Here is a 24,478-nt window from a genome sequence, read left to right on the forward strand (position 1 = left end):
AATTGAGACAGAGTCTCACTCTATCACCCAGGCTGGAGTACAGTGGTGCGATCTCGGCTCACTGCACCCTCTGCCTCTCGGGTTCAAGTGATTCTCCTGCCTCAGCCCCCAAGTAGCTGGAATTACAGGCCACCATGCCTGGGCTAATTTTTTTTTCTTTTTCTTTCTTTCTTTCTTTCTTTTTTTTTTTTGAAACAGTGTCTCTCTCTGTTGCTCAGGCAGGAGTGCCGTAGCACGATCTCATCTCACTGTAACCTCTGCCTCCTGGGTTAAAACAATTCTTTTGCCTCAGCTTCCCGAAGAGCTGGGACTACAGGTGCATGCCGCCATGTCTGGCTAATATTTTGTATTTTAGTAGAGACAGAGTTTCACCATGTTTCCCAGACTGGTCTTGAACTCCTGAGCTCAGGCAATCTGCCCACCTCAGCCTCCCAAAGGGCTGGGATTACAGGTGTGAGCCACCGTGCCCAGCCAGATGTGTATAATTTTTAGTGGCTGTATGAAATCTCATCTTATACATAAGTCTCTGTACATCTGATTTTTTTAGGCCACGTACTCAGAAGTAGAATTACTTAATGGAAGGGCTGAACGTTCTGAAGCCTTTTAATATATATCTAATATAATATGATAGTTAACTATATCTTGACAAACTACCCTGTAGAAGATTGTTTCATTTTCTTTTCCCACCAGCTATGTACAACCACTGGGTGTTGTCAGGCTTGTGTTTGCTCCTCTGACCATTTCATTCATTGCTTCAGTGTATACCTACCAAGCTCCAGTTATGAACCAGAGTCTTAGGACCTGTTAGATAGCAAAACAAAGATCCCTCCCCTCACAGAGCCTCTGTTGTCACCAGGGGAGATGAACAGTAAATAATAAATATAATAAATAAATTGTATAATGTATTACAAGCGATAAGAGCCATGGAAAAAAGAAAAAGTAGAGCACACAGTTCGGGCGATCAGAAGTAGTGGGGAAGGGGGCAGAGAATTGCAGTTTTAAGTAGAGTGGTCAAGCTCATTTGAGCAAACACTTGAAAGAGGTAAGGGGTTAGCCAGGTGAATACACGGGAGAAGAAGCTTTTGGCAGGTGGACAGCTGAGGCGCAGACGTTAAGACAGAAACGGGCCTGGTGCAGGCACACGCAGGGTGGCTACAGCCAAGTGAGCAAGCAGGGTGGTGGAGGGGCAGAGCAGTTGGAGGAGCTGATTACACAGGGCTTTGTAGGGCTTTTGTGAGGGTTTTAACCTTCACTGTGAGTGAAATGCAGGACTTTTAGTGGCAAGACCCAAGCTGGATTGTAAAAGGTTCCCTGTTATTGCTGTGTGGAGAATAGACTTGGCAGACTGAGGTTGGAAGTGGGAACACCAGTCAGGAGGCTGTGGTAATGCGGTGGAGCCATGAGAATGGTAGCGATGGAGGTGGTAAGGAGTCATTTTCTGGACATCTGTATTTTGAAAGTAGCATTTTAGTGGATTTCCTGACTGCATGTGGGATAAGAGAAAGAGAAGCTGAAGATGTCTTGAACTTTTTTGTAATTATTCTGTCTGTCTCTCCTAGACTGTCAGCTCCTCTGGCAGAGGCCATGTCTTTTTTGCTCACCATGTACGCTTAGACCTAATATAGGGCTTAGCATTGTCAAAAGACACAATTGTTGGCTTTTATTGGGAGTTCATGAATTGGGTAACACCTTGAGGGTTCTGATGAGCTGAGCGGCGGAGGTTGGCTTTATAGACAGAAAAGGGTGAGGGAATCAGAAACAGAACAAAAAGCAGATTGGTCATTTGTTACTTTCCTTGTAAAGGTTAAAGCAGAGGAGATATCTTCATCATACTAAAACTGGCCTGTTTGGGGATTTGGCTATTATCTCTCTCTCCTGATTTCTCAGAAAGTCAGATAAAGATCTTAGTTTCTATTTGGTGGCATGGAACTTCAGCATGAATAACCCCATTTTGGTTTGCTTTGTTGGGCCTAGTGCAGGAGCCCAGTCCAAGCCAATAGCCTCCTGTAAGTTTTATTTAATTGTATATAGTAAATATTCAAGAATGTTTATTAAATAAAAGTCTGTGTCTTCAAATCTACTATTTCTTTTTTTGTGGTTTCTGCCTTTGCTTTTATATGTTTATTTTTCTTGCATGTACTTTCAGTGAATGCCTTTGCTTTTCTGCCTTGAAAGGTCTACTTGGCCAGGGATGGTCTGGTTCATGCCTATAATCCCAGCACTTTGGGAGGCCAAGGTGGAAGGATTGCTTGAGGCCAGGGGTTCAAGGCTGCAGTGTGCTGTGATAGTGCTACTGTACTCCAGCCTAGGCAAGTGAGACCCTCCCTGTCTTCAAAAAAAACGCAATTAGTTATTTTTTATTTTTATTTTCAATTTTTTTTTTTTTTTTTGAGATGGAGTTTCACTCCTGTCACCCAGGCTGGAGTGCAGTGGCATGATCTTGGCTCACTGCAACCTCTACCTCCTGGGTTCAGGCGATTCTCCTGCCTCAGGCTTTCTGAGCAGCTGGGATTACAGGGACTTCCCCCCACACCTGGCTAATTTTTGCATTTTTAGTAGAGACAGGGTTTCGCCGTGTTGGCCAGGCTGGTCTTGAACTCCTGACCTCAGGTGATCCACCTGCCTCAGCTTCCCAAAGTGCTGGGATTATAGGCATGAACCACCACGCCGGGCCTATTTTCAGTGTTTCAAACCCTATGGATTTTTCTTGATAGAAAGTTGGGATTATGATGGTTGTCTCTGTACTATTATACAGTTTATTGAAAAACATTCTTTTTTCCCACAGATTCAAATCACTACCTTACATGCTAAAATACCTGGATTTATTTCTGAACTTTCAGTTTGATGTATTGGTCCAAACTAATGTGATTCTGTCTAAAATACTGTACTTTTTTTGGTTTTCGATATTTGTCAGAATTTTATTTTCAGAATTTTCATGGTGAATGTCACCCACATACTCTTTCGTTTGATCCTTTGAATAATTTAGTGAAAATAAGAAAAAAGTCGTTTAGCATTTTGATGAGCATTGACTAGGGAGAATGTTCACTTAGTCTTCCTTTTGAAAAATATGGCATGTCTTTCGATTTATTGAAATTTATTTTGTTTTGGCCGGACGCGGTGGCTCACCTCTGTAATCCTGACATTTTGGGAGACCGAGGCGGGTGGATCACTTGAGGTCAGCAGTTCAAGACCAGCCTTGCCAACATGGTGAAACCCTGTCTCTGCTAAAAATACAAAAATTAGCCAGGCGGGGTGGCACATGCCTGTAATTCCAGCTACTTGGGAGGCTGAGGCACGAGAATCGCTTGAACCCAGGAACCCGGGAGGCAGAAGTTGCAGTGAACCAAGATGGTGCCACTGCCCTCCAGCCTGGGTGACAGAGTGAGACTGTCTAAAAAAAAAAATCCAGGCACAGTGGCTCGCGCCTGTAATCCCAGCACTTTGGGAGGCCGAGGTGGGCAGATCATGAGGTCAGGAGATCGAGACCATCCTGGCTAACATGGTGAAACCCCATCTCTACTAAAAATACAAAAAATTAGACAGGCGTGGTGGTGGGTGCCTGTATTCCCAGCTACTCAGGAGAATGAGGCAGGAGATTGGTGTGAACCCGGGAGGCGGGGCTTGCAGTGAGCCGAGATTATGCCACTGCACTCCAGCCTGGGCGATAGAGTGAGCGAGACTCTGTCTCAAAAAAAAAAAGTTGGCATTTTGATGGTCATTGACGAGAGGGAGACTGTTCACTGAGTCCTCCTATTGAAAAATATGGCATGTCTTTCCATGTTTATTGAAATTTATTTTGTTTTGGCCAGGCACAGTGGCTCATAATGGCTATAATCCCAGGACTTTGGGAGGCCGAGGCAGGCAGATCACTTGAGGTCAGGAGGTTGAGAGCAGTCTGGCCAACATGGTGAAATCCCATCTCTACTAAAAAAAAAAAAAAAATTATCTGGGCATGTTGGCACAGGACTGTAGTCCCAGCTACTCCGGAGGCCGAGGCAGGAGAATCGCTTGAACCTGGGAGATGGAGGTTGCAGTGAGCCGAGATTGTGCCAGTGCACTGCAGCCTGGGCAGCAGAGCAAGACTTTGTCTAGGGGAAAAAGAAAAGAAATTTATTTTTATTTTCTTCACGGTTATTTATCTTGGACTTTAAAAAAAAAAATTCCTTCCTTCCTTTCTTTCTTTCCTTTCCTTCTTTCCTTTTTTCTTCGAGACGAGGTCTCATTTCATGGCTCAGACTGAAGTGCAGTGGCTATTCACAGGCATGATCATAGCTCACTGCAGCCTTGAATTCTTGGGCTCAAGTGATCTTTTCTGCCTCAGCTTCCCAAGTAACTGGGACTACAGGCTTGTGCCACTATGCTCAGCCTTTTTTTTCCTAAGTACATAATTTTATATGTACTTACCACTAAGCTCAAATTCACACCCAATTGTGTAATCCCTTCACTGTATATTGAAACACTAGCTATTTTGTCAGTTTCATTCCCCTCCCGTCCAAATACCGTATTTTTGGGGTGATCTAGATCACTTTAGATCTAGCTTTGAGGACCTCTTCTCCAAGATAGTGAGAAGGCCTGTGTCAGGCGTTACCCCGTTATGTCAGACATGGACCCTGGCTCTCAGTGTAACTGCTCAGCCCCAAGAGCATGTCCATGTCTGTCAGGGAGCTCTGTAGGCTGTCTTCCCTTGTCCCCTGCAGCTGTTACTGGCTTGGTGTTCTACCACCTTCGTTCCCTGTTCTTATGTATCACTGGAAACCACAGAAGAGCATTTCTTTTCCTGGAAGTGAGAAGAGCTAGGTGTTTCAAAATGTGGCAGCTTTTCTTTTCATCACCCAGGAATGGTTTGCATACTTCCAAAAGGTAGTGAGTCAACTAAAGGTTTACTAAATAAGGGTGCTTTATTATGTCACTGTTAAGTTGTCAGTTCATTCAATGACCCATTCCTACTGAGTTCAATACTATCTTAGAAATGTCTGTTAGAACCTTATTGGCTTCAGTTAGGCTGGTTGCTCTCCAGGCTGGCTAGACCATCACTGTCTTGGGGTTCCTCTTCCCTTCTTATGGGGAATCTCCTGTATGTCAGATCTCATAACTGCTGCTTTCTTGATTTATTCTCTTGTTTTGGTGTAGCATATATACTCCAGTATTTCCAGAAGAAGGGTGCATTGGAGGACATGATTTTGAGACCTTACATGTTTGAAAAATGTCTTTAGTTTACAAAGTAGTTGTCTAGTTTGACTGGGTATATAACTCTAGGTTATAAATCTAGGTTGGAGATACTTTACCCTGAGGATTTTGAAGGCACTACTCCATCGTCCTTGCTTTTGGATTCACTGTTGAAAGATCTAAAGCTGTTTTAATTTCTGATTCCAGAATCTTTGTATGTCTCTCCTCACCCCATCCTACCCCTTTGGGAGCTGTGGGAGTTTTTCTTTACTGTTGTCTTCTGAAATTGTATTTGTTCTTTATTCCTTCTTGCATCTCAGGATTCTATATGGGATTATTTTCCCTTTGCCTGAAGAACTGCTTGTAATATGTCCTTTAGTGTGGACTCTGCTGGTGACAAATTCTTTTAATTTTTAGCTAAAAATGTTTACCATCTTGCCTTTAACTTAAAATTCTGGGTTTGGCAGTTATTTTCTTTTCGCACTTTGAGAAATATTATCTGGCTTACATTCTTCCCTTTTTTTTTTTTTTTTTTGATGGAATCTCACTTGGTTACCCAGGTTGGAGTGCAGTGGCACGATCACAACTCACTGCAGCCTTAAACTCCTGGGCTCAAGCAGTCCTCCCACCTCAGCCCCCCAAGTAGCTGGGACTACAGGGATGCACCACCACACCTAGCTAGTGTTTTAATTTTTTCGTAGAGACAAGGTCTTGCTGTGTTGTCAAGGCTGGTCTCGAACTCCTGGGCTCAAGTGATTCTCCTACCTCAGCCTCCCAAAGTGCTAGTGTGAGGCACTGTTCCCAGCCTATTTTATTTTTATTTTTGTAGAGATGCAGTTTGACTATGTTGCCAAGGCTGACCTTGAAATCCTGGCATCAAATTATCCTCCTACCTCGGCCCCCTAAAGTGCTGGGATTACAGGTGTGAGCTATTGCTCCTGGCCATTGGTTTACATTGTTCCTGTTGACACATCAATCACTAGTGATACTGTTATCTTTTTAATTTTTTTAATTTTTGTCTTTGGCTTTTGAAGTTTTACTGTAATGCATCTGGTTGTGATTTCTGTTAAAAGAAAAAAATATTCATGGCACTTGTTAGAGAATGATAAGGCAGACTTTATTCAGAACCAGTGCAATGGGCACAAGGACCCCTGCAATGGGGATTTGCAGGATGGGAGAGAGATTGGGCTCAACTCAGAATACAACAAGGAAAAGTGGAATTGATAGTCTAGGAGAAGGATGGGGGCCAGTGGATGAAAAATTACTGATAGGAACCATTTGGAGTCAGAGGGTTTCACCAAATTTTTACAGTTGGGTTGCTGGTCTAATGGGCCTCCAACCATAAGCTCTCAGGAATGTCCTGAATTGGTATGAAGCCTTATCCGGCTTCCTCTAAAGAGTACTATTCTTTATGTGGAGCAGAAAAGACAGTCCAGAACAAACAAAAATGCCTTATATGTATAGACAACAGCAAAAGCAAAGCAAGCAAATGAAAAACATAAATGACTGGGTGCAGTGACTCGTGCCGGTAATCCCAGCGCTTTGGGAGGCTGAGGAGGGTGGACAGGTTGAGCTCACGGGTTCAAAACCAGCCTGGGCAACATGGCAAAATCCTGTCTTTGCAAAAAATACCAAAATTAGCTGGACATGGTGGCACGCATCTGTCATCCCAGCTACTCGGGAGGTTGAGGTGGGAGAATCACCTGAGCTGGAATGTCAAGGCTGCAGTGAGTGGTGAGCCATAGTTGCACCACTGTACTCCAGCCTGGGCAATGAAGTGAGACCCTATTTAAAAAAAAAAAGTTAATGGCAAAAATATTTTCAGATGATACACTTTCAAAAAAAAAAAGGCTAATGACCTCACACAAAGATCTAGGTTTGATTACATACTGGAGGCTGTACTTCTAAACCAAACGGTCTATTTTATGTAAGGAAGTAAGTCTAATTGGCTTATATAAAGACCTAAGGCTAATGACAAAGGCTGTTTGATTATAAATGTTGGGATAACAAAACAGATTCAGCAACTAGAGCTTAATGAAACTAGTCACACCTCAGATGGTTGTTGGGATTGACTCACTTGACAGCAGATCTGAAGAACAAAGAGTTAAGCACAAGGGCCCAGTGAGTGGATTGGTGGTCTGAAAATCTCTGGAATGTTGCCTGGGAAGAGTTTTCAAAATTATCTTGGTTGGACCTCCAAAATTGTCAGAGGATTTAAGACCTCTGTTCTATCGGAAATAAAAAGAAAGCTGAATTTCTTGCTTACTGCAGTTAGAGACTATTGGTCTTCTATAGAATATTTGGGAAGAGTATAGTTCAGGGATTGCAGACTTGCAGATGGACTAGTAGGTCAGCATCTTCTGAAGAAGGGTGGTTACTCAGGCAAGACTCTTGTGGATTGATTTGTCCTCAGAGGTATGCGTATTGGATTAAGTCATCCCTGGTTGGCTGGCTTACAGAAACAAGGGGATGACATTGATTAGTTGGCTTGCAAAAGTGTGTTTGCTGAAGTAAATTGATGTAGATTGATTCAACAGGCTTAAAACTCATTCTTATGGCAACTTGTTACTATGGTGACAGAGTAATCCATCTTTTCCAGTTTGTGGGAATTTTATTTTATTCCTAGGAGTATATGAATGTTTGTTTTCATCTAGTTTTATTGTTTAGTTTCTTAGATATTAATCTTAAATTCATAAAGAATTTTCTAAAATTGGCTAGCAGGCTAACCCGTTTTTTTAATGATCTTTTTTCTTTTTTTCCTTTTTTTTTTTTTTTTTTTGAGACAGAATTTCGCTCTCGTTACCCAGGCTGGAGTGCCATGGCATGATCTTGGCTCACTACAACCTCCACCTCCTGGGTTCAAGCGATTATCCTGCCTCAGCCTCCCGAGTAGCTGGGATTACAGGCATGTGCCACTAAACCTGGCTAACTTTGTATTTTCAGTGGAGACAGGGTTTCTCCATGTTGGTCAGACTGGTCTTGAACTCCCGACCTCAGGTGATCCACCAGCCTCAGCTTCCCAAAGTGCTAGGATTACAGGCATGAGCCACTGTGCCCAGTCAGTGATCTTTTTTCTTTTTTTTTTTTTTTTTTTTTGAGACAGAGTCTCGCTCTGCCGCCCAGGCTGGAGTGCAGTGGCGTGATCTTGGCTCACTGCAAGCTCCGCCTCCCGGGTTCACGCCATTCTCCTGCCTCAGCCTCCCGAGTAGCTGGGACTACAGGCGCCCGCCACCTCGCCCGGCTAGTTTTTTTGTATTTTTTAGTAGAGACGGGGTTTCACTGTGTCAGCCAGGATGGTCTCGATCTCCTGACCTCGTGATCCGCCCGTCTCGGCCTCCCAAAGTGCTGGGATTACAGGCTTGAGCCACCGCGCCCGGCCCAGTGATCTTTTTTCTTACAAATTTGAAATACCACCTTATTCTACACTTAGTGTTAATCTGTTTGAGTCTATTTCCGGATCTTTTATTCTGTTCCATTAATTTATTTCTTTTTTCAGATGTGTAAAGGTACAGTTGACATCCATAAAAAACCCACACACATTTAAAGTATACAGTTTGATGAGTTTTGATATATGTATATATAGTTGATATATTTCACCTGTGAAACATTGCAGTGAAGAAAATGGACACAAGCCATTGCCCCAAAATGTACTCAGGTGTCTCTGAAGCCTCTTCCGGCTTCTGTTCCTCCTCTGCACCCCATGGGCAGCAAATATTGGTCAGCTTTCTGTCACTAGAGATTATTCTGCATTTTCTAGAATTTTATGTAAATGGAATCACTATGTTCTTGTGCTTTTTTGTTTTTCTTTTATAACCTTTTTTTTTTTTTTTTTTGAGATGGACTCTCTTCCTGTCACCCAGGCTGGAGTGCAATGGTGCAATCTCGGCTCACTGCAGCCTCCACCTCTCGTGTTCAGGCGATTCTCCTGCATAGCTTGGATTACAGGTGCCTGCCACCACGCCCAGCTATATAATTTTTTTTTTTTTTTCCTGATAGGGATGGGGCCTCACTATGTTGCCCAGGCTGGTCTCGAACTCCTGGGCCCAAGCACTTCTCCTACCTAGGCTCAGCCTCCCAAAGTGCTGGGATTATAGGCATAAGAGGGGGCAAGGAAGAAGACCCACCCGACAGCCCACCCACCCACCTGCCTGCCTGCTATTGTTTTTCTTTCACATTGGCTTCTTTCACTCAGCGTTATTTTGAAAGCATTCGCATTGTTGTATGTTGTAAATGTTCATTCCTTTTAATTGCTGGGTAGTGTTTCATTTTGTGGCTCTACCACAGTTTATTCACAGTTTATTTCCAGGTTCTTTCCAGCTGTCGGCTGTTACAAATAAAGCTGCTATAAATATTAGTGTACAAGTCTTTGTGTGGACATACACTTTCATTTCTCTTAGTTAGTAGATACCTGGGAGCGGAGGGGCGAGTCATATAGTAGGTGTGTGTTTAATTTTATAAGAAACTCTTTCCCAGAGTGTCTGTACCATTTTACATTCCCACTAGCAGTGCCTGAGAATTCAGGTTGTTCCACATTCTCATCAATACTTTGTTTAGTCAGTCTTAATTTTAGAAATTTTAACCAGTGTACAGTGGTATCCAGTTGTGGTTTTGATTTATATTTTCCTAGTGAATAATGATGTAGAGCATCTTTTTCTGTGTGTACTTCCCATTCATTTGTCTGCTTTGGTGAAATATCTGTTCGTATCTTTTGCCTATTTTTAAATATTTGGGTTGTTGTTTTTACTGAGCTGTGCAGTAATTCATTACATATAAGAAGTACAAATCCTTTATCAGCTGAATGATATGCAAGTATCACATGATTTGCACATATTTTCTTCCATTTAGTAGCTTGTCTTTTCATTTTTCTTAAAGGTGACTTTTTTTTTTTTTTGAGACAGAGTCTTGCTCTGTTGACTGGAGTGCAGTGTGTAATCACAGCTCACTGTAGCGTTGGCCTCCAGGGCTCAAGCAATCCTCCCACCTCACCCTCCTGAGTAGCTGTGACTACAGGCGTGCACCACCATGTCCAGCTAATTAAAACAATTTTTTTTTTTGTAGAGATGGAGTTTCACCACATTGCCCAGGCTATTCTTGAACTCCTGGGCTGAAGTGATCCTCCTAAAGTGCTGGGATTATAGTTGTGAACCATCACACCTGGCCAGTGGTCCCATTTATTTATTATTATTTTATTATTTATTATTATTATTATTTTTTGAGCTGTCTCACTCTTTCACCCAGGCTGGAGTGCAGTGGCGCCATCTCAGCTCACTGCAGCCTCTGCCTCCCGGGTTCAAGCGATTCTTATGCCTTGGCCTCCCGAGTAGCTGGGACTACAGGCATGCACCACCACACCTGGCTGTTTTGTACGTTTAGTAGAAATGGGGTTTCACTGTGTTCCCCAGGCTTGTCTCAGACTCCTGAGCTCAAGTGATCCACCTGCCTGAGCCTCCTAAAGTGCTGGGATTACAGGCGTGAGCCACCATGCCTGGCCCAGTGGTCCCTTTTAAGGAGTAGACATTTTTAATTCTGATGAAGTCTAATTTGTACTTTTTCTTTCATAGGTTTTGGTTTTGGTGTCATATCCAAGAGATCATTGCCTAACTCGAGATTGCAAAGATTTTCTGTTTTTTTTTAGGTTTATAGTTTCGAGTCATATTTAGATCTGCAATCCATTTTGAGTTAACTTTTACAGGTGATGTCAGGTAACGGTCTGAGTTTCTTTCGTTACATGTTTAATTATCACAACACTATTTCTTGAAAAGATTGTCCTTCCCTACTGATTGACCTTGACACCTTTGTCAGTTATTATTTGATCATAAATGTGTAGGTTCTGTGTTTCATTCTCATGTAATTTAAGGCACAGATGTCCCTCTGAGCACTGCGTTAGCTGTAGCCCCTAATTTTTTGATTGTCTGATTTTTCATTTTCCTTCAGTTCAAGATATTTTCTCATTTCTCTTGTGCTTTCTTTCATCTGTGGGTTGTTTAGAGTGTATTGTAATTTTCAAATACTTGGAGATTTCTTATTTTTCTTTCTGTTTAATGCATTTTGTCAAGTCTGTATTGTTTATTTTTCTGATTTTTTTTTTTTTTTTTTTTTTTTTTGAGGCAGAGTCTTGCTCTGTTACCAGGCTAGAATGCAGTGGCACGATCTTGGCTGACTGCAATCACTGCCTGCCGGGTTCAAGTGATTCTCCTGTCTCAGCCTCCCGAGTAGCTGGGACTACAGGCGTGCACCACCATGCCCAGCTAATTTTTGTATTTTTAGTAGAGACGGGGTTTCATCATGTTGGCCAGGATGGTCTCTATCTCTTGACATCGTGATCCGCCCACCTGAGCCTCCCAAAGTGCTGGGATTACAGGTGTGAGCCACTGCAGCCAGCCTATTTTTCTTTTTTTTTTTTTTTTTAAAGCTGACCTATCCATATTTAGAGTAAGAGTCTGTTATCCCTGTGGCGTGCAGCTGCTGATGTCTTTACTCGGTTTTTCCTTATTATCATATTTTAACCTGGCTTCCTAGCGATCACCCCCTTGTCTGTAGAGCTTAGTCATTCAGGTAATGATTTGGAGAGCGGTTATACTCAAACCCCATGACCCCATAAGGCTTCCATCTCTGCTAATGGATCCGTGTGTAGATTGAAGAATGCATTCAAAATTAGAGGTAATTCTCCCATTTTTTGGCTTTTAACTCTTAGCTGAGATTTCTTGGCTGTCTTGTAAACATAGATGGTTTCCCAGTCAGCCAAGGATGTGTGGCCTTCTATGGTTTTCTGATTGCCAGGATTTAGCCGTTAAGTTTCTGATTGATCCACTGCTCACCCCAACTTAGACTACAAATCTAGGCTAACAGAACTTTGCTTTTCTCCATTGCCACTTGTAGGTGGCTTGCCATGGGTTCCCATCCCTACCCCCAGATTAAGTTTTCTCAGTCTCAAAAGGTTACACACTTTTTGGTTCTATTTCTATAGCAGTCTCAAAATGACAAAGCTGGAGAATAGGCTGGTAGTTAACCAGATCTAGGGAAGGAGGGGGAGTGTGAATATAAAGGGCAGCAGGAAATAGTCCTTTGGTGGTGACATGCAACAGTTTGGTATCTGATTGTGGTAACCTATAAATGAGAGAAAACTGTATACACATACAAATACACCAGTGTATGTAAATAACAATGAAAATGGAGTAAGATCTGTAGCCTAGTTATTGATATTATAGCAATGGCAGTTTTGTACATGAGACTCTACGTCCAGATTTTGCAACTTTCTATGATTTGATGAGTATTTCAAAGTATGAAATTTTTAAAAATCAATTTTAATTAATTTAGGGACAGGGCCTTTGCCACCCAGGATGGAGTGCAGTGATGCTGTCATAGCTGACTGTAGCCTCAAACTCCTGGGTTCAAGCTATCTTCCCACCTCACTCAGTCTCTGGAGTATCTGGGATTACAAGGTATGCCATCACACCTGGCTAATTTTTTAATTTTTTTAGAGATGGGGGTCTTGCCATGTTGCCCAGGCTGATCTCAATATCCTGGGCTCAAGGAGTTCTCCCACCTTAGCCTCTCAAATAGCTGGGACTATAGCTGTGAGCCATCATACCTGGTAGGCCTATATTCTCTATTTTCTGCAATTCAGGTCCTCTTAAGCTTTTTCCTCCCCTCCCCCGCCAAAGAAATAAGGTCTCACTATATTGCCCAGGCTGGTCTCCAACTTCTGGGTTCAAGCAGTCCTCCTGCCTCCGCCTTCTGAAATGCTGGGGTTACAAGCGTGAGCCACTGCATCTGGCCAAGAGTCCCATGTTTTAACACAACGAGCCTTCTGGTGCTATATAGCTGTGATTAGATTCCTCAATTACTTGATCCCCTATCCCTTTCATACTGTTCTGGATATACACGGTGATCCAAAAGTCTTTTGTCTCTTTCCAAAGGCATGCCATTTATCAGCAGAATAAAGAACACTTCCAGGATGAGTGTACTAAGCTTCTGGTTGGCAATATTGTTATCACCCGATATAACAATCGTACCTATCGTATTGATGATGTGGATTGGAATAAGACTCCAAAGGATAGCTTCACGATGTCTGATGGGAAAGAGATCACATTCTTAGAATACTACAGGTAGCAAGAAGAGACTGGGTTTGGGCCTCAGGGTGGGAGATGGATGTAATCCACGTTCTCCAGCAGGATATTGAGTTCTGCAATAGCATACCACTTGACACTTTCAAAATAATTGAATTGGTAATGTGTCTAAGATTGAATGAGTTTGTTTGTGGGATTTGACCTCAGTATGCTGCCGTTACAGCTTCAATTCTTTTAGTAATTTGGAAGTTACTATATAAATTAATCTCAGGACTTTGAATTGTATTTCTTTTTCTGATTTCATTAGAAGTCTGGAGAGATTAAATTCAAGTCATTAATCATTTGACTGCCATTTCATGTTTCTATTGCCTAAGGCCTTTAGCCTGACGTTAAATCTGAACCTTTAGCCTTATTTCTCCTATATTTAATTGCAACATAATTTGAGCCTACTTTTTCCGGTTATAAATATATTATGATTGGTTTCTAGTGGCTCCTTGACAAGGGTGTTATGCAAATTATATACCTCAGTCCTGGTTAAGAGACTCAGACTATGGTGCTCTAAGAGTAGTGATGCCGCTTCTGAAATTTTTTCCTGCGTGTACTCTGCTCTAGCAAAAATTATGGGATCACAATTAAGGAAGAAGACCAGCCACTGCTGATTCACAGGCCCAGTGAGAGACAGAATAATCATGGGATGGTGAGTAGGACTGTCAGACCTACACTTCCAGCTTAAGTTCTTCATCCTGTCAGCTGCTTTTAGCCGTCCTCATGGCTTTGTGGGAGCTGTGGAGTAGTGATCGTAGTGTGGTTGCGGAAAGCTGTGCAAGTGTTTGTCTGTCTCATCTAGCCAGAGGCACCCCTCACACTGGTAAGATCTGCTTTAGAAGTCCTTACTAGGCAGAGCTAAATATTCACATAAGCTATTAGGTTAAAGGGTTAAGGAGAATTTCCTGTGAAGGAAGATTAAAACTCTGAATCCATCAGGAAAGGTATAGACATTTATTTACTTATTTATGAGACAGAGTCTCACTGTGTTGCCCAGGCTGGAGTGCAGTGGCGTGATCTCAGCTCACTGCAAGCTCTGCCTCCTGGGTTCACATCATTCTCCTGCCTCAGCCTTCCGAGTAGCTGGGACTACAGGAGCCCGCCACCATGCCCAGCTAATTTTTTGTACTTTTAGTGGAGACGGCATTTCACTGTGTTAGCCAGGATGGTCATCTCCTGACCTCGTGATTCGCCTGTGTCGGCCTCCTAAAGTGCTGGGATTACAGGCGTGAGCCACCGCGCCTGGCCTAGACATTTATTTTAACAGGGCCAGAGGCTTAAGAAGGTGCCTTGTCACCTGACTCTCCTGTCTTAAATATGAAGACTGAAGACCAGTAGGATACAGTGAGACTGAGGCACACTGCTTAGGGATAGGATGCGTTGTCTTAGCATTGTCTTAAGGCCCAAGAAGGACAGATTTTTTTTTTTTCTAGTTTTTACTCTTCTTTGACAGTTTCAATATTTTTCCTTTGACCTGATACAACAGGCTATATGTATAGTGACTGAGGGAGAAAGGATAAAATACTTCTAGCATTTCACTGCTTTCTCCTCCAGGATTTATACTCCTTAATGTGTTAGGTTTATCACTGCAGGAGCAGCCCTGGCCATGGCATGTCCTGTATGGGTCAGGGGAACATGAGCCTCTTGTACTGCCTTATTTTCCCTCTTCGTTCTCTCTTCAAAGCTGCTAAAAGGGGAAATCCTGCTGCTGCCCGAGCTTTCTTTTATGACTGGAATCCCAGAGAAGATGAAGAAGGACTTCAGAGCCATGAAGGTTGGAGTCCTGTGTTTTCAGCCGAAAATGCCCACTTTGTGAGGCAGCCTTTTGGTTAGCAGTTTGAGTTAGAACCGAGCCACGTTCCGACTCTGATGTTGGCTTGCGTTGTAACCTGGGCCTGTCTATTCTTCTAGGCTCCAGTTTTCTCCTCTGTGAAACATGATACCTTCCCACACAAGATGTGAAAAACCATATCAGAACTTCCTTTTGAAGGTCATTAGAATAGTAGAGGGACTGGATTATAACTCCGTCTTCATCCTCAGCAGTCAGCTGGATAATTGTAAACCGGTCATAGGACCATGAATGAGGTTCTTTGAGAGCGCTGAGTTATTGTAATGTTTCTAAAGACTTCAGTTTATTTGAAGGCATGGAGGAAGATACTGAGGCAAAAAGCAAACAAGTCAGGAGATGAGGATAGAAGTTTATCTTGTGGGTCCCTGAGTGTCCTTGGGGTGTTGGTCTCAGCTCCTGTGGGCAGGGCTGAGTAGCAGAGATGGGTACAGCAGCTGGCACCTACGCGGCGTGAGTCCAGACCCCAAGAACCAGCCCGCCACACTGTCTGGGGCTGTCCACACTTGAGCTTCTCTCTGCTGCCTCACTTTCCAGTCCTTGTCTGTCTTAGACCCATATGCCACATAAAGTTTTTAGTAACATTGTAAAGAGCTTGAAGTGAAGCTCCAAATTCCTGTGAGAGATTTATTTCATGTTTACCTTCCAATTCTGCTTTCACCTACCTTGTAGGTCAAGGCTTTTTCCTTACAACTCCCAGTTGCCTGATGACTTTATGATCACAGAGCTATATCTATATAGCCCTATAGACTTACTGACCCTAATGACTGCCTTAGAGGGAATAACAGCTGTGCAATTTGTTCATCTCAGAAGAATAAAGAAAGAACTCACTTATGTGATTCAGAATCTTCCTGCATACCTGTCAGATTTTACTCAACAATAAATATTTAGCAAGTACCTATTAATGAGTCAAACACCATGACAAGTTCTGGGTAAAAAAGTGACTTCTGGTAACATTAAATGACTAGTATACTATGGCATATAGTGTTAGACTGAATATGGTTTTCTATTTTGTTTGGCTGGATGCCTCGCCCATGGCATTTTTTCCACATTTTTTCCCAAATTTTATTTCTTTTTCAGTATTTGTTTTATTATACAGATGGGGTCTCGCTATGTTGCCCAGGCTGGTCTGAAATTCCCGGGCTCAAGTGGTCTTCCCGCCTTGGCCTCCCAAAGTGCTGGGATTACAGGCATGAGCCAGTGTGCCAGGCCCCACATTTTAAATAGGTATAATCAAGCCCCTTTGTTCCTGTTTCATGGGCTTTTTTAGGAATTTTAAAGTCAAAACATGGTTTGAGAAAGAAAATCTATACATCACAAAAGAGAAAGCGTCAATGACGTTTAAAATTCTTTTTTTTTTTTTTTTTTTTTTTTTTTTTTTTTTTGAGACGGAGTCTCGCTCTGTCGCCCAGGCTGGAGTGCAGTGGCCGGATCTCAGCTCACTGCAAGCTCCGCCTCCCGGGTTCACGCCATTCTCCTGCCTCAGCCTCCCGAGTAGCTGGGACTACAGGCGCCCGCCGCCTCGCCCGGCTAGTTTTTTGTATTTTTTAGTAGAGACGGGGTTTCACTGGGTTATCCAGGATGGTCTCGATCTCCTGACCTCGTGATCCGCCGGTCTCGGCCTCCCAAAGTGCTGGGATTACAGGCTTGAGCCACCGCGCCCGGCCTAAAATTCTTTTATTATTCAATTTTTTTTTTTTTTTTTTTGTGGAGTTAGTCTCTTGCTGTGCTGCCCAGGCTGGAGCGCAGTAGCACAATTGTGGCTCACTGCAGCCCCAATCTCTTGGGCTCAAGTGATCCTCCTGCCTCAGCCTCATGAGTAGCCAGGAGTACAGGACATGCACCACCATACCTGGCTAATTTTTTAAAGTTTTTTACAAAGACAGAGTCTTGTCCATGTTGCCCATGTTGGTCTCAAACACCTGGGCTCAAGCGATCCACCCACCTCATCCTCCCAGTCAATTTTTAACCTTGTATCACATTCACATTCCTAAGAGATATATTTAGTAAGTCCTTGAAGATATTTGAAAATTTCGGCCGACTTCTAATGGGAAAGAGAAACATTTTAGACATACTGGGGTTTATTTAACTTCATGTTGGTGAAGTTATCTTTATTTTTATAAGTTATCTTTATTTTAATTCTGTTTAGGATTTGGCCCAGCAAATCAACCTGAGCCCCAAGCAACACCATAGTGCTTTGGAATGCTTGCTGCAGAGAATTGCAAAGAACGAGGCAGCCACCAATGAACTGATGCGTTGGGGGCTCCGTCTGCAAAAGGATGTACATAAGGTAAACCAGAAAATGTGATGGTATATGCACACGTACAGACACACATGTGCAATATTTATGTGAATTTCCTTTTGTTGTCAGTATATTTTGAATGTTTGTCCATGTCATTTAATATTTTTCTAAGTTTTTCATTTTTTTTTTTTTTGAGACAGAGTCTCACTCTGTCACCCAGGCTGGAGTGCAATGGTGCAATCTCAGCTCACTGCAATTTCTGCCTCCTAGATTCAGGTGATTCTCCTAGATTCAGGCGTTTGCCCCCATGCCTGGCTAATTTTTGTATTTTTTTGGTAAAGTCGGGGTTTCACCATGTTGGCCAGGTTGGTCTCGAACTCCTAACCTCAAGCAATCTGCCTGCCACAGCCTCCCAAAGTCCTGGGATTACAGGTGTGAACCTCTGTGCCTGGTCATATTTTTCTAAGTATTTCTAATGGCTGCCTGATACTTTTTATTAACGATTTTCTATCCTTTTACATTAAAATTGAATTTAGTGTTTTTCTATTATAAATAATGATGCAGGGCAGGCATGCTGGCTCACATGTGTAATCCCAGCACTTTGGGAGGCCAAGGCGAATGGATCACCTTAGGTCAGGAGTTCGAGAAGAGCCTGGCCAACATGGTGAAACCTCATCTCTACTAAAAGTAGCTGGGTGTGGTGGCACACGCCTGTAAACCCAGCTACTGAGGAGGCTGAGGTAGGAGAATCTCTTGAACCCAGGAAGTGGAGATTGTAGTGAACCAAGATGGGGCCACTGCACTCTAGCCTGGGAGACAGAAGGAGAATCCATCTCAAAAAAATTGATTAATTTAAAAAAATAACGATGCAGTCTCCTTATAACTAAATCTTTGTATGTGTTATTTATTTTTTTGATATGGATTCCAAGTGATTCTCCTGTCTCAGCCTCCCGAGTAGCTGGGATTACAGGTACACACCATGATGCCTGACTAATTTTTGTATTTTTAGTAGAGACGGAGTTTCACCATGTTGCCATGGCTGGTCTCTTGAGCTCCTGACCTCAAGTGATCCGCCTACCTTGGCCTCCCAAAGTGTTAAGATTACAGGTGTGAGCCACCACGCCAGCCCTTGTTTATTGTCTTTTTTCTTTTTCTTTCTTTTTTTTTTTAAAGACGGGGTTTCACTCTTGTTGGCCAGGCTGGAGTGCAATGGCATAATCTCGGCTCACTGTAGCGTCTGCCTCCCGGGTTCAAGCAATTCTCCTGCCTCAGCTTCCCAAGTAGCTGGGATTACAAGCACGTGCCACCAAGCCTGGCTAATTTTTGTATTTTTAGTAGAGACAGGGTTTCACCATCTTGGCCAGGCTGGTCTCGAACTCCTGACCTCATGATCTACCCGTGTCAGCCTCCCAAAGTGCTGGGATTACAGGCGTTAGCCACCACGCCCAGCCCCCTTGTTTATTTTCTTAAGTTCAATTTATGAAGGTAAAATAATTTAGAGACGTTTATGTTTTTAATACTTCTATTTTATTTATTTATTTAAAAAAATTTTTTTTGAGACAGAGTCTTGCCCTGTCACCCAGGCTGGAGTGCAATGGAGTGATCTCGGCTCACTGCAACCTCCTCCTCCTGGGTTCAGGAGAATCTCCTGCCTCAGCCTCCCAAGTAGCTGGGACTACAGGCGTGCACCACCACACCCAGCTAATTTTTATTTTGTAGTTTTAGTAGAGAGAGAGTTTCACCATGTTGGCCAGGCTGGTCTCAAACTCCTGACCTCAAGTGATCTACCCTTCTCGGCCTCCCAAAGTGCTGGGATTACAGGTGTGAGCCACCACACCCAGCCATACTTTTATTTTATGTTGCCAATTTTATGCTAGAAAGGATTAACATTTTTTGGCTTCATGAGCATGAGTCTACCTCTTATACCTTTGCTAATATGGGTGCCTTACTCAGTTTTATAGAGCCGGGTGCAGCCCTATAAAAGTCTATTCTGCGTTTCAGGGAAAAAAAAAAGGCCAGGCACAGTAACTCATGCCTGTAATTCCAGCACTTGGGGAAGCCAAGGCGGGCAGATCACCTGAGGTTGGGAGTTCCAGACCAGCCTGACCAACATGATGAAACCCTGTCTTTACTGAAAATACGACATTAGCCAGGTGTAGTGGCACATGCCTGTAATCCCAGCTACTCAGGAGGCTGAGGCAGGAGAACCACTTGAACCCAGGAGGCAAAAGTTGCAGTGAGCCAAGATTGCACCATTCAACTCCAGCCTGGGCAACAAGAGCGAAACTCTGTCTCAAAAAAAAAATAAAAATTCTAATAATAATAATAGTAGACTTTTACGTTATTAGGAAAGTCATTACAACATTTTTATTTTAGATAAAAATACTTTTTTGAGACAGAGTCTCACTGTGTTGCCCAGACTGGAGTGCAGCAGCGCGATCTCGGCTTATTGCAATCTTCGCCTCACAGGTTCAAATGGTTCTCATGCCTCAGCCTCCCACGTAGCTGGGGGTTACAGGTGCCTGCCGCCACCTCTGGCTAATTTTTGTTTTTTTTATTAGATACGGGGTTTTGCCATGTTGGTCAGGCTGGTCTCAAACTCCTGATCTCAAGTGATCCAGCCACCTCAGCCTTCCACAGTGCTGGGATCACAGGCGTGAGCCACCGCGCCTGTCCCAAAATGGTTTTTTTAAAAGCAAACAGTAGAAATTATGAAAAGTAAAAGTCCTACATAATTATACCTCTCCCAGAGGTAATCACTACTAAGTTTGGACTCATTCAGTTTTCATGACGTATATACACTATTTGTGCAAAAATAGGATCATATTTCATGTAGTTGGGAAGTAACTAATGGTCACAAAGTAGCCCATCATACTGATGTATTATTAGCTTAATTATCTTGCTATTTTGGGACATTTAGGTCTAATTGATTATTATAATTTAAACTTTTTATTATATTTATGGCTTGTTCCCCTCAGCTTTTGTCTGGGATAATATAAAATAATAGTCTTTGTTCAGCCTTATTAAGAAATTTTGCCTTTAATATTCTCCTTTCAATTTTTCCCTTAAAAAAATTTTTTTTTCTTTTCTTTGAGATGGAGTCTCGCTCTGTCGCCCAGGCTGGAGTGCAGTGGCACGATCTTGGCTCACTGCAAGCTCTGCCTCCCAGGTTCACGCCATTCTCCTGCCTCAGCCTCCCGAGTAGCTGTGACTACAGGCGCCCGCCACCATACCCGGCTCATTTTTTGTGTTTTTAGTAGAGACGGGGTTTCACCGTGTTAGCCAGGATGGTCTCCATCTCCTGATCTCGTGATCCGCCCATCTCGGCCTCCCAAAGTGCTGGGATTACAGGCTTGAGCCACCGCGCCCGGCCAATTTTTTTTTTTTTTTTGAGACGGAGTTTTGCTGTTGTTGCCCAGGCTGGAGTGCAGTGGTGCGATCTCAGCTCACTGCAACCTCTGCCTACTGGGTTCAAAAGCGATTCTCCTGCCTCAGTCTTCCTGAGTAAGGGATTACAGGCATGTGCCACCACGCCCGGCTAATTTTTTGTATTTAGTGGAGGTGGGGTTTCTCCATGTTGGTCAGGCTGATCTCAAACTCCTGACCTCAGATGATGCACCTGCCTTGGCCTCCCAAAATGCTAGGATTACAGGCATGAGCCACGGTGCCTGGCCCCTTTAAAATATTTTTTAAAGATTGTTTTCCTTTATTCAGTGGTTCTAAATAGACAATGTTTTCAAATCCCTCTCTTGGGATATCATGTGGAAGCTTCAATAATGAAAGACTAGTACCTATAATAATTTTACCTATGTAAATGTAGGTTTTTATTGACAGAGACTTTCACTGCTAGAAACTTTATTATTCTGCTAGTCTGAAAAGTTCTAATAGGACAAGTGTCTGTGGTGGAGCTGAGCAGGCCTCATAGAGCAGTAGCAGTGTTTTTCTAAATAGTGTTTGAAATGGCTCATGTCATAGATGGTTTATTTTCTGTTTAGATTGAAGGACGTGTTCTACCAATGGAAAGAATTAACTTAAAAAATACTTCATTTATCACATCTCAGGAACTAAACTGGGTTAAGGAAGTAACCAGAGACCCTTCCATCTTGACTGTAAGTGATTTTTGAAGTGATAAAGAGAGGACCAGTATTCCCCAAAGTGTGGAAATTAGGAAGCAGGAATGATCTAGAGTCCTCTTTTTGAGAGAAAGTGCCAATTGAATCCCCTTTCTGAATTACCTACTAAACAGGGATCCTTTAAACAGAGCAGTTGATGAGTTGTTAGAGGTAAGCCCTTTGCCTGACCACAAACTTAGGAAAAGGAAATAAATTGCTATGGTAATTCACATAGTGCTAACCTGTTACCCACTCTCCCTTCTTTCTTTCTCTTTTCCCCCTCTTTCCCTGGGAGTATCTAGAGGGTGTTTGTATCTATGAGAGAAATTAAATTAGATTAAAACAGTACCTCACCTAGGGAACTAATAATACACTAGCTATTTGTATCAAAGTACAATATGGTGTATAATTACTTCTTTGTATTTTTAACCAACATGGACTTCGTGGCCAGATATATATAAACAGATATATAAAATGCATGTTTTTAAATGTTTTATTGAAATAGAAATGAAAAGCATACTTATAAAGGTATAACTTGATGAGTTTTTTTTAATTAAATAGACCTGTGTAATCAACACCAAGGGTTGAGAAGCAGAACTTTACCAACACTCCAGAAGCCCCCTCCATTCTCCCAGTTACTGCCTGTCCCTTACCCCTCACACACCCAATGTAACCACTGTCCTGACTTCTCATAGCACAGATTGGTTTCAACAATTTCTGTACTTTATATATACATGGAATCATAGATTATATATTCTTCCATGTCTGGCTTCTTTTCTTAAATTTGTGTTGGTGAGTTTCATCCTATTATTAGGTGTGGTTGTTGCTCTTCCATTCTCATTACTGTATAACGTTCCATTTTGAGACTACACCAGTTTTCTTATCATGTACATTCATGTTAATAATAGGAGTTAGATGAGACAGGATTCAAGCAATGAGAGTGAAAGTAATTATTCTCTAGAATGAAATCTTAAGTGTGAGATTGGGATGTTTAAATTATGAGAAATACTAAAAGTAGCTTGTGGTTGTTCCTAGATCCCCATGCATTTCTGGGCACTTTTTTACCCAAAGAGAGCAATGGATCAGGCTCGAGAACTGGTCAACATGTTGGAGAAGATAGCTGGCCCCATTGGCATGCATATGAGCCCACCGGCCTGGGTTGAACTAAAGGATGACCGGATAGAGACCTATGTCAGAACCATTCAATCCATGTTAGGAGCTGAGGTAAAAATGTAATTCAAATACATTTATAGGATGTCCATTTTAAAATACTTAAATACTTAATTTTAACTTACCATGGTTATCCATCTGCTGTTGATAATGCCCCAGAGCTTGTCTTCCCTGTGTGCACATGAAACACTGATTGAAAAGTGTTCTTGCCGGGCGCGGTGGCTCAAGCCTGTAATCCCAGCACTTTGGGAGGCCGAGACGGGCGGATCACGAGGTCAGGAGATCGAGACCATCCTGGCTAACACGGTGAAACCCCGTCTCTACTAAAAAAATACAAAAAAAAACTAGCCGGGCGAGGTGGCGGGCGCCTGTAGTCCCAGCTACTCGGGAGGCTGAGGCAGGAGAATGGCGGGAACCCGGGAGGCGGAGCTTGCAGTGAGCCGAGATCCGGTCACTGCGCTCCAGCCTGGGCGACAGAGCAAGACTCCGTCTCAAAAAAAAAAAAAAAGAAAAGTGTTCTTTATGTCCTTTGGTTAATTTTGCTTCTCTCACTCTATGTTGGCACCCTCACTCTAGTCTTCTTTTTCTCACGTAACTGGCTGAGAGAATAGCTGACTTAACTGTGGTTCCTTATCTATAGAACACGTTGTGTTCAGAAAGCAGCTGCTTGGGTTAGGTGCCGTCTTGCACGATTCACTACTGAGCTGCCTCAGTCTGGCCTGGTTCAAGATTAAAATTACTCTGGTGATGAACTTGGCAGGTGGCCCATTGATTAGGTCCTGATGACTGATCAGGAACACTAGAGCTGGCCAGGTCATAGCACTCACAACTTAGTTATTCAGGCTTTTCAGTTCTTACCTGTTTGTAAATAAAATAGAACAAGGAGAATAGGGAGAGAAAAAAGCAAGGGGAAGGCTTTTGGCAGTAATTAGCCCTTGAATTGAAGATTCTGGTAAATTGTTCTGGTGAGTTCAATCCTAGAATTCAGTCGTCTTGGCATCATAGAGTTCTTGATCCGGCCACTGCACCCCAGCCTGGGCGACAGAGCAAGACTCCATCTCAAAAAAAAAAAAAAAAAAATTTTTTAAGAGATAGGGTCAGCTGGGTGCACAGTGGCTCACGCCTGTAATTCCAGCACTTTGGGATGCTGAGGCGGACGGGTTGCTTGAGCCCAGGAGTTTGAGACCAGCCTGGGCAACATGGCGAAACCCTGTCTCTACAAAAAATCTAAAAATTAGCTGGGTGTGGTAGCATGCACCTGTAGTACCAGCTGCTCAGAAGGCTGAGGTGGGAGAATCACCTGAGCCTGGGGAGGTTGAGGCTGTATTGAGCTATGATCATGCCACTTTACTCCAACCTGGGCAACAGAGTGAGACCTTTTTTTTTTTAAAAAAAAAAAAAGAGCATTTTACTCTGTCACCCATGCTGGAATACACTGGTGCAATCTTAGCTCATTGTTGCCTCAAACTCCTGGGCTCAAGCAGTCCTCCCGCCTCAGCCTTCCAAGTAGCTAGAACTACAGGCGTGGGCCATCACACCTGAATTAAAAAAATTTTTTTTATAGAGATAGGGTTTCACTGTTTGCCCAGGCTGGTCTCCAGCTTCTGGCCCCAAATGATCCTGCTGCCTCAACCTCCCAAAGCAGTGAGGTTACAGGCGTGAGTCATCATGCCCAGCAGCATTCTCTTTTTGATCCGGCACTCTTGGTATATCATTCACAACAGCACACTTGTGTTCTTTCTTTGGTGTATTTCTCTCTCTGTCTCTTTTTTTAGACACAAGGTTTTGATCTGTTGCCCAGGCTAAAGTACAGTGGCAAGATCATAGC

The 24,478-nt window shown here is 42.9% G+C and overlaps 1 protein-coding gene across 14 annotated transcripts in view; it reads left to right on the forward strand.

The window, feature by feature from the left end:
- The window catches only part of PIWIL2 (piwi like RNA-mediated gene silencing 2), a 91,930-nt gene that overhangs the window by 21,097 nt on the left and 46,355 nt on the right, over nucleotides 1-24,478 (forward strand). For all 14 annotated transcript variants that reach the window (XM_077942618.1, XM_077942620.1, XM_015144894.3 and 11 more), the window contains 6 exon segments: nucleotides 13,086-13,274; nucleotides 13,848-13,932; nucleotides 14,965-15,054; nucleotides 17,276-17,416; nucleotides 21,364-21,477; nucleotides 22,516-22,704. In XM_077942618.1, the coding sequence (XP_077798744.1) occupies nucleotides 13,086-13,274; nucleotides 13,848-13,932; nucleotides 14,965-15,054; nucleotides 17,276-17,416; nucleotides 21,364-21,477; nucleotides 22,516-22,704 (808 nt within the window).

Source organism: Macaca mulatta, chromosome 8 (assembly GCF_049350105.2).
Source record: "Macaca mulatta isolate MMU2019108-1 chromosome 8, T2T-MMU8v2.0, whole genome shotgun sequence".
Lineage (NCBI taxonomy): Eukaryota > Metazoa > Chordata > Mammalia > Primates > Cercopithecidae > Macaca > Macaca mulatta.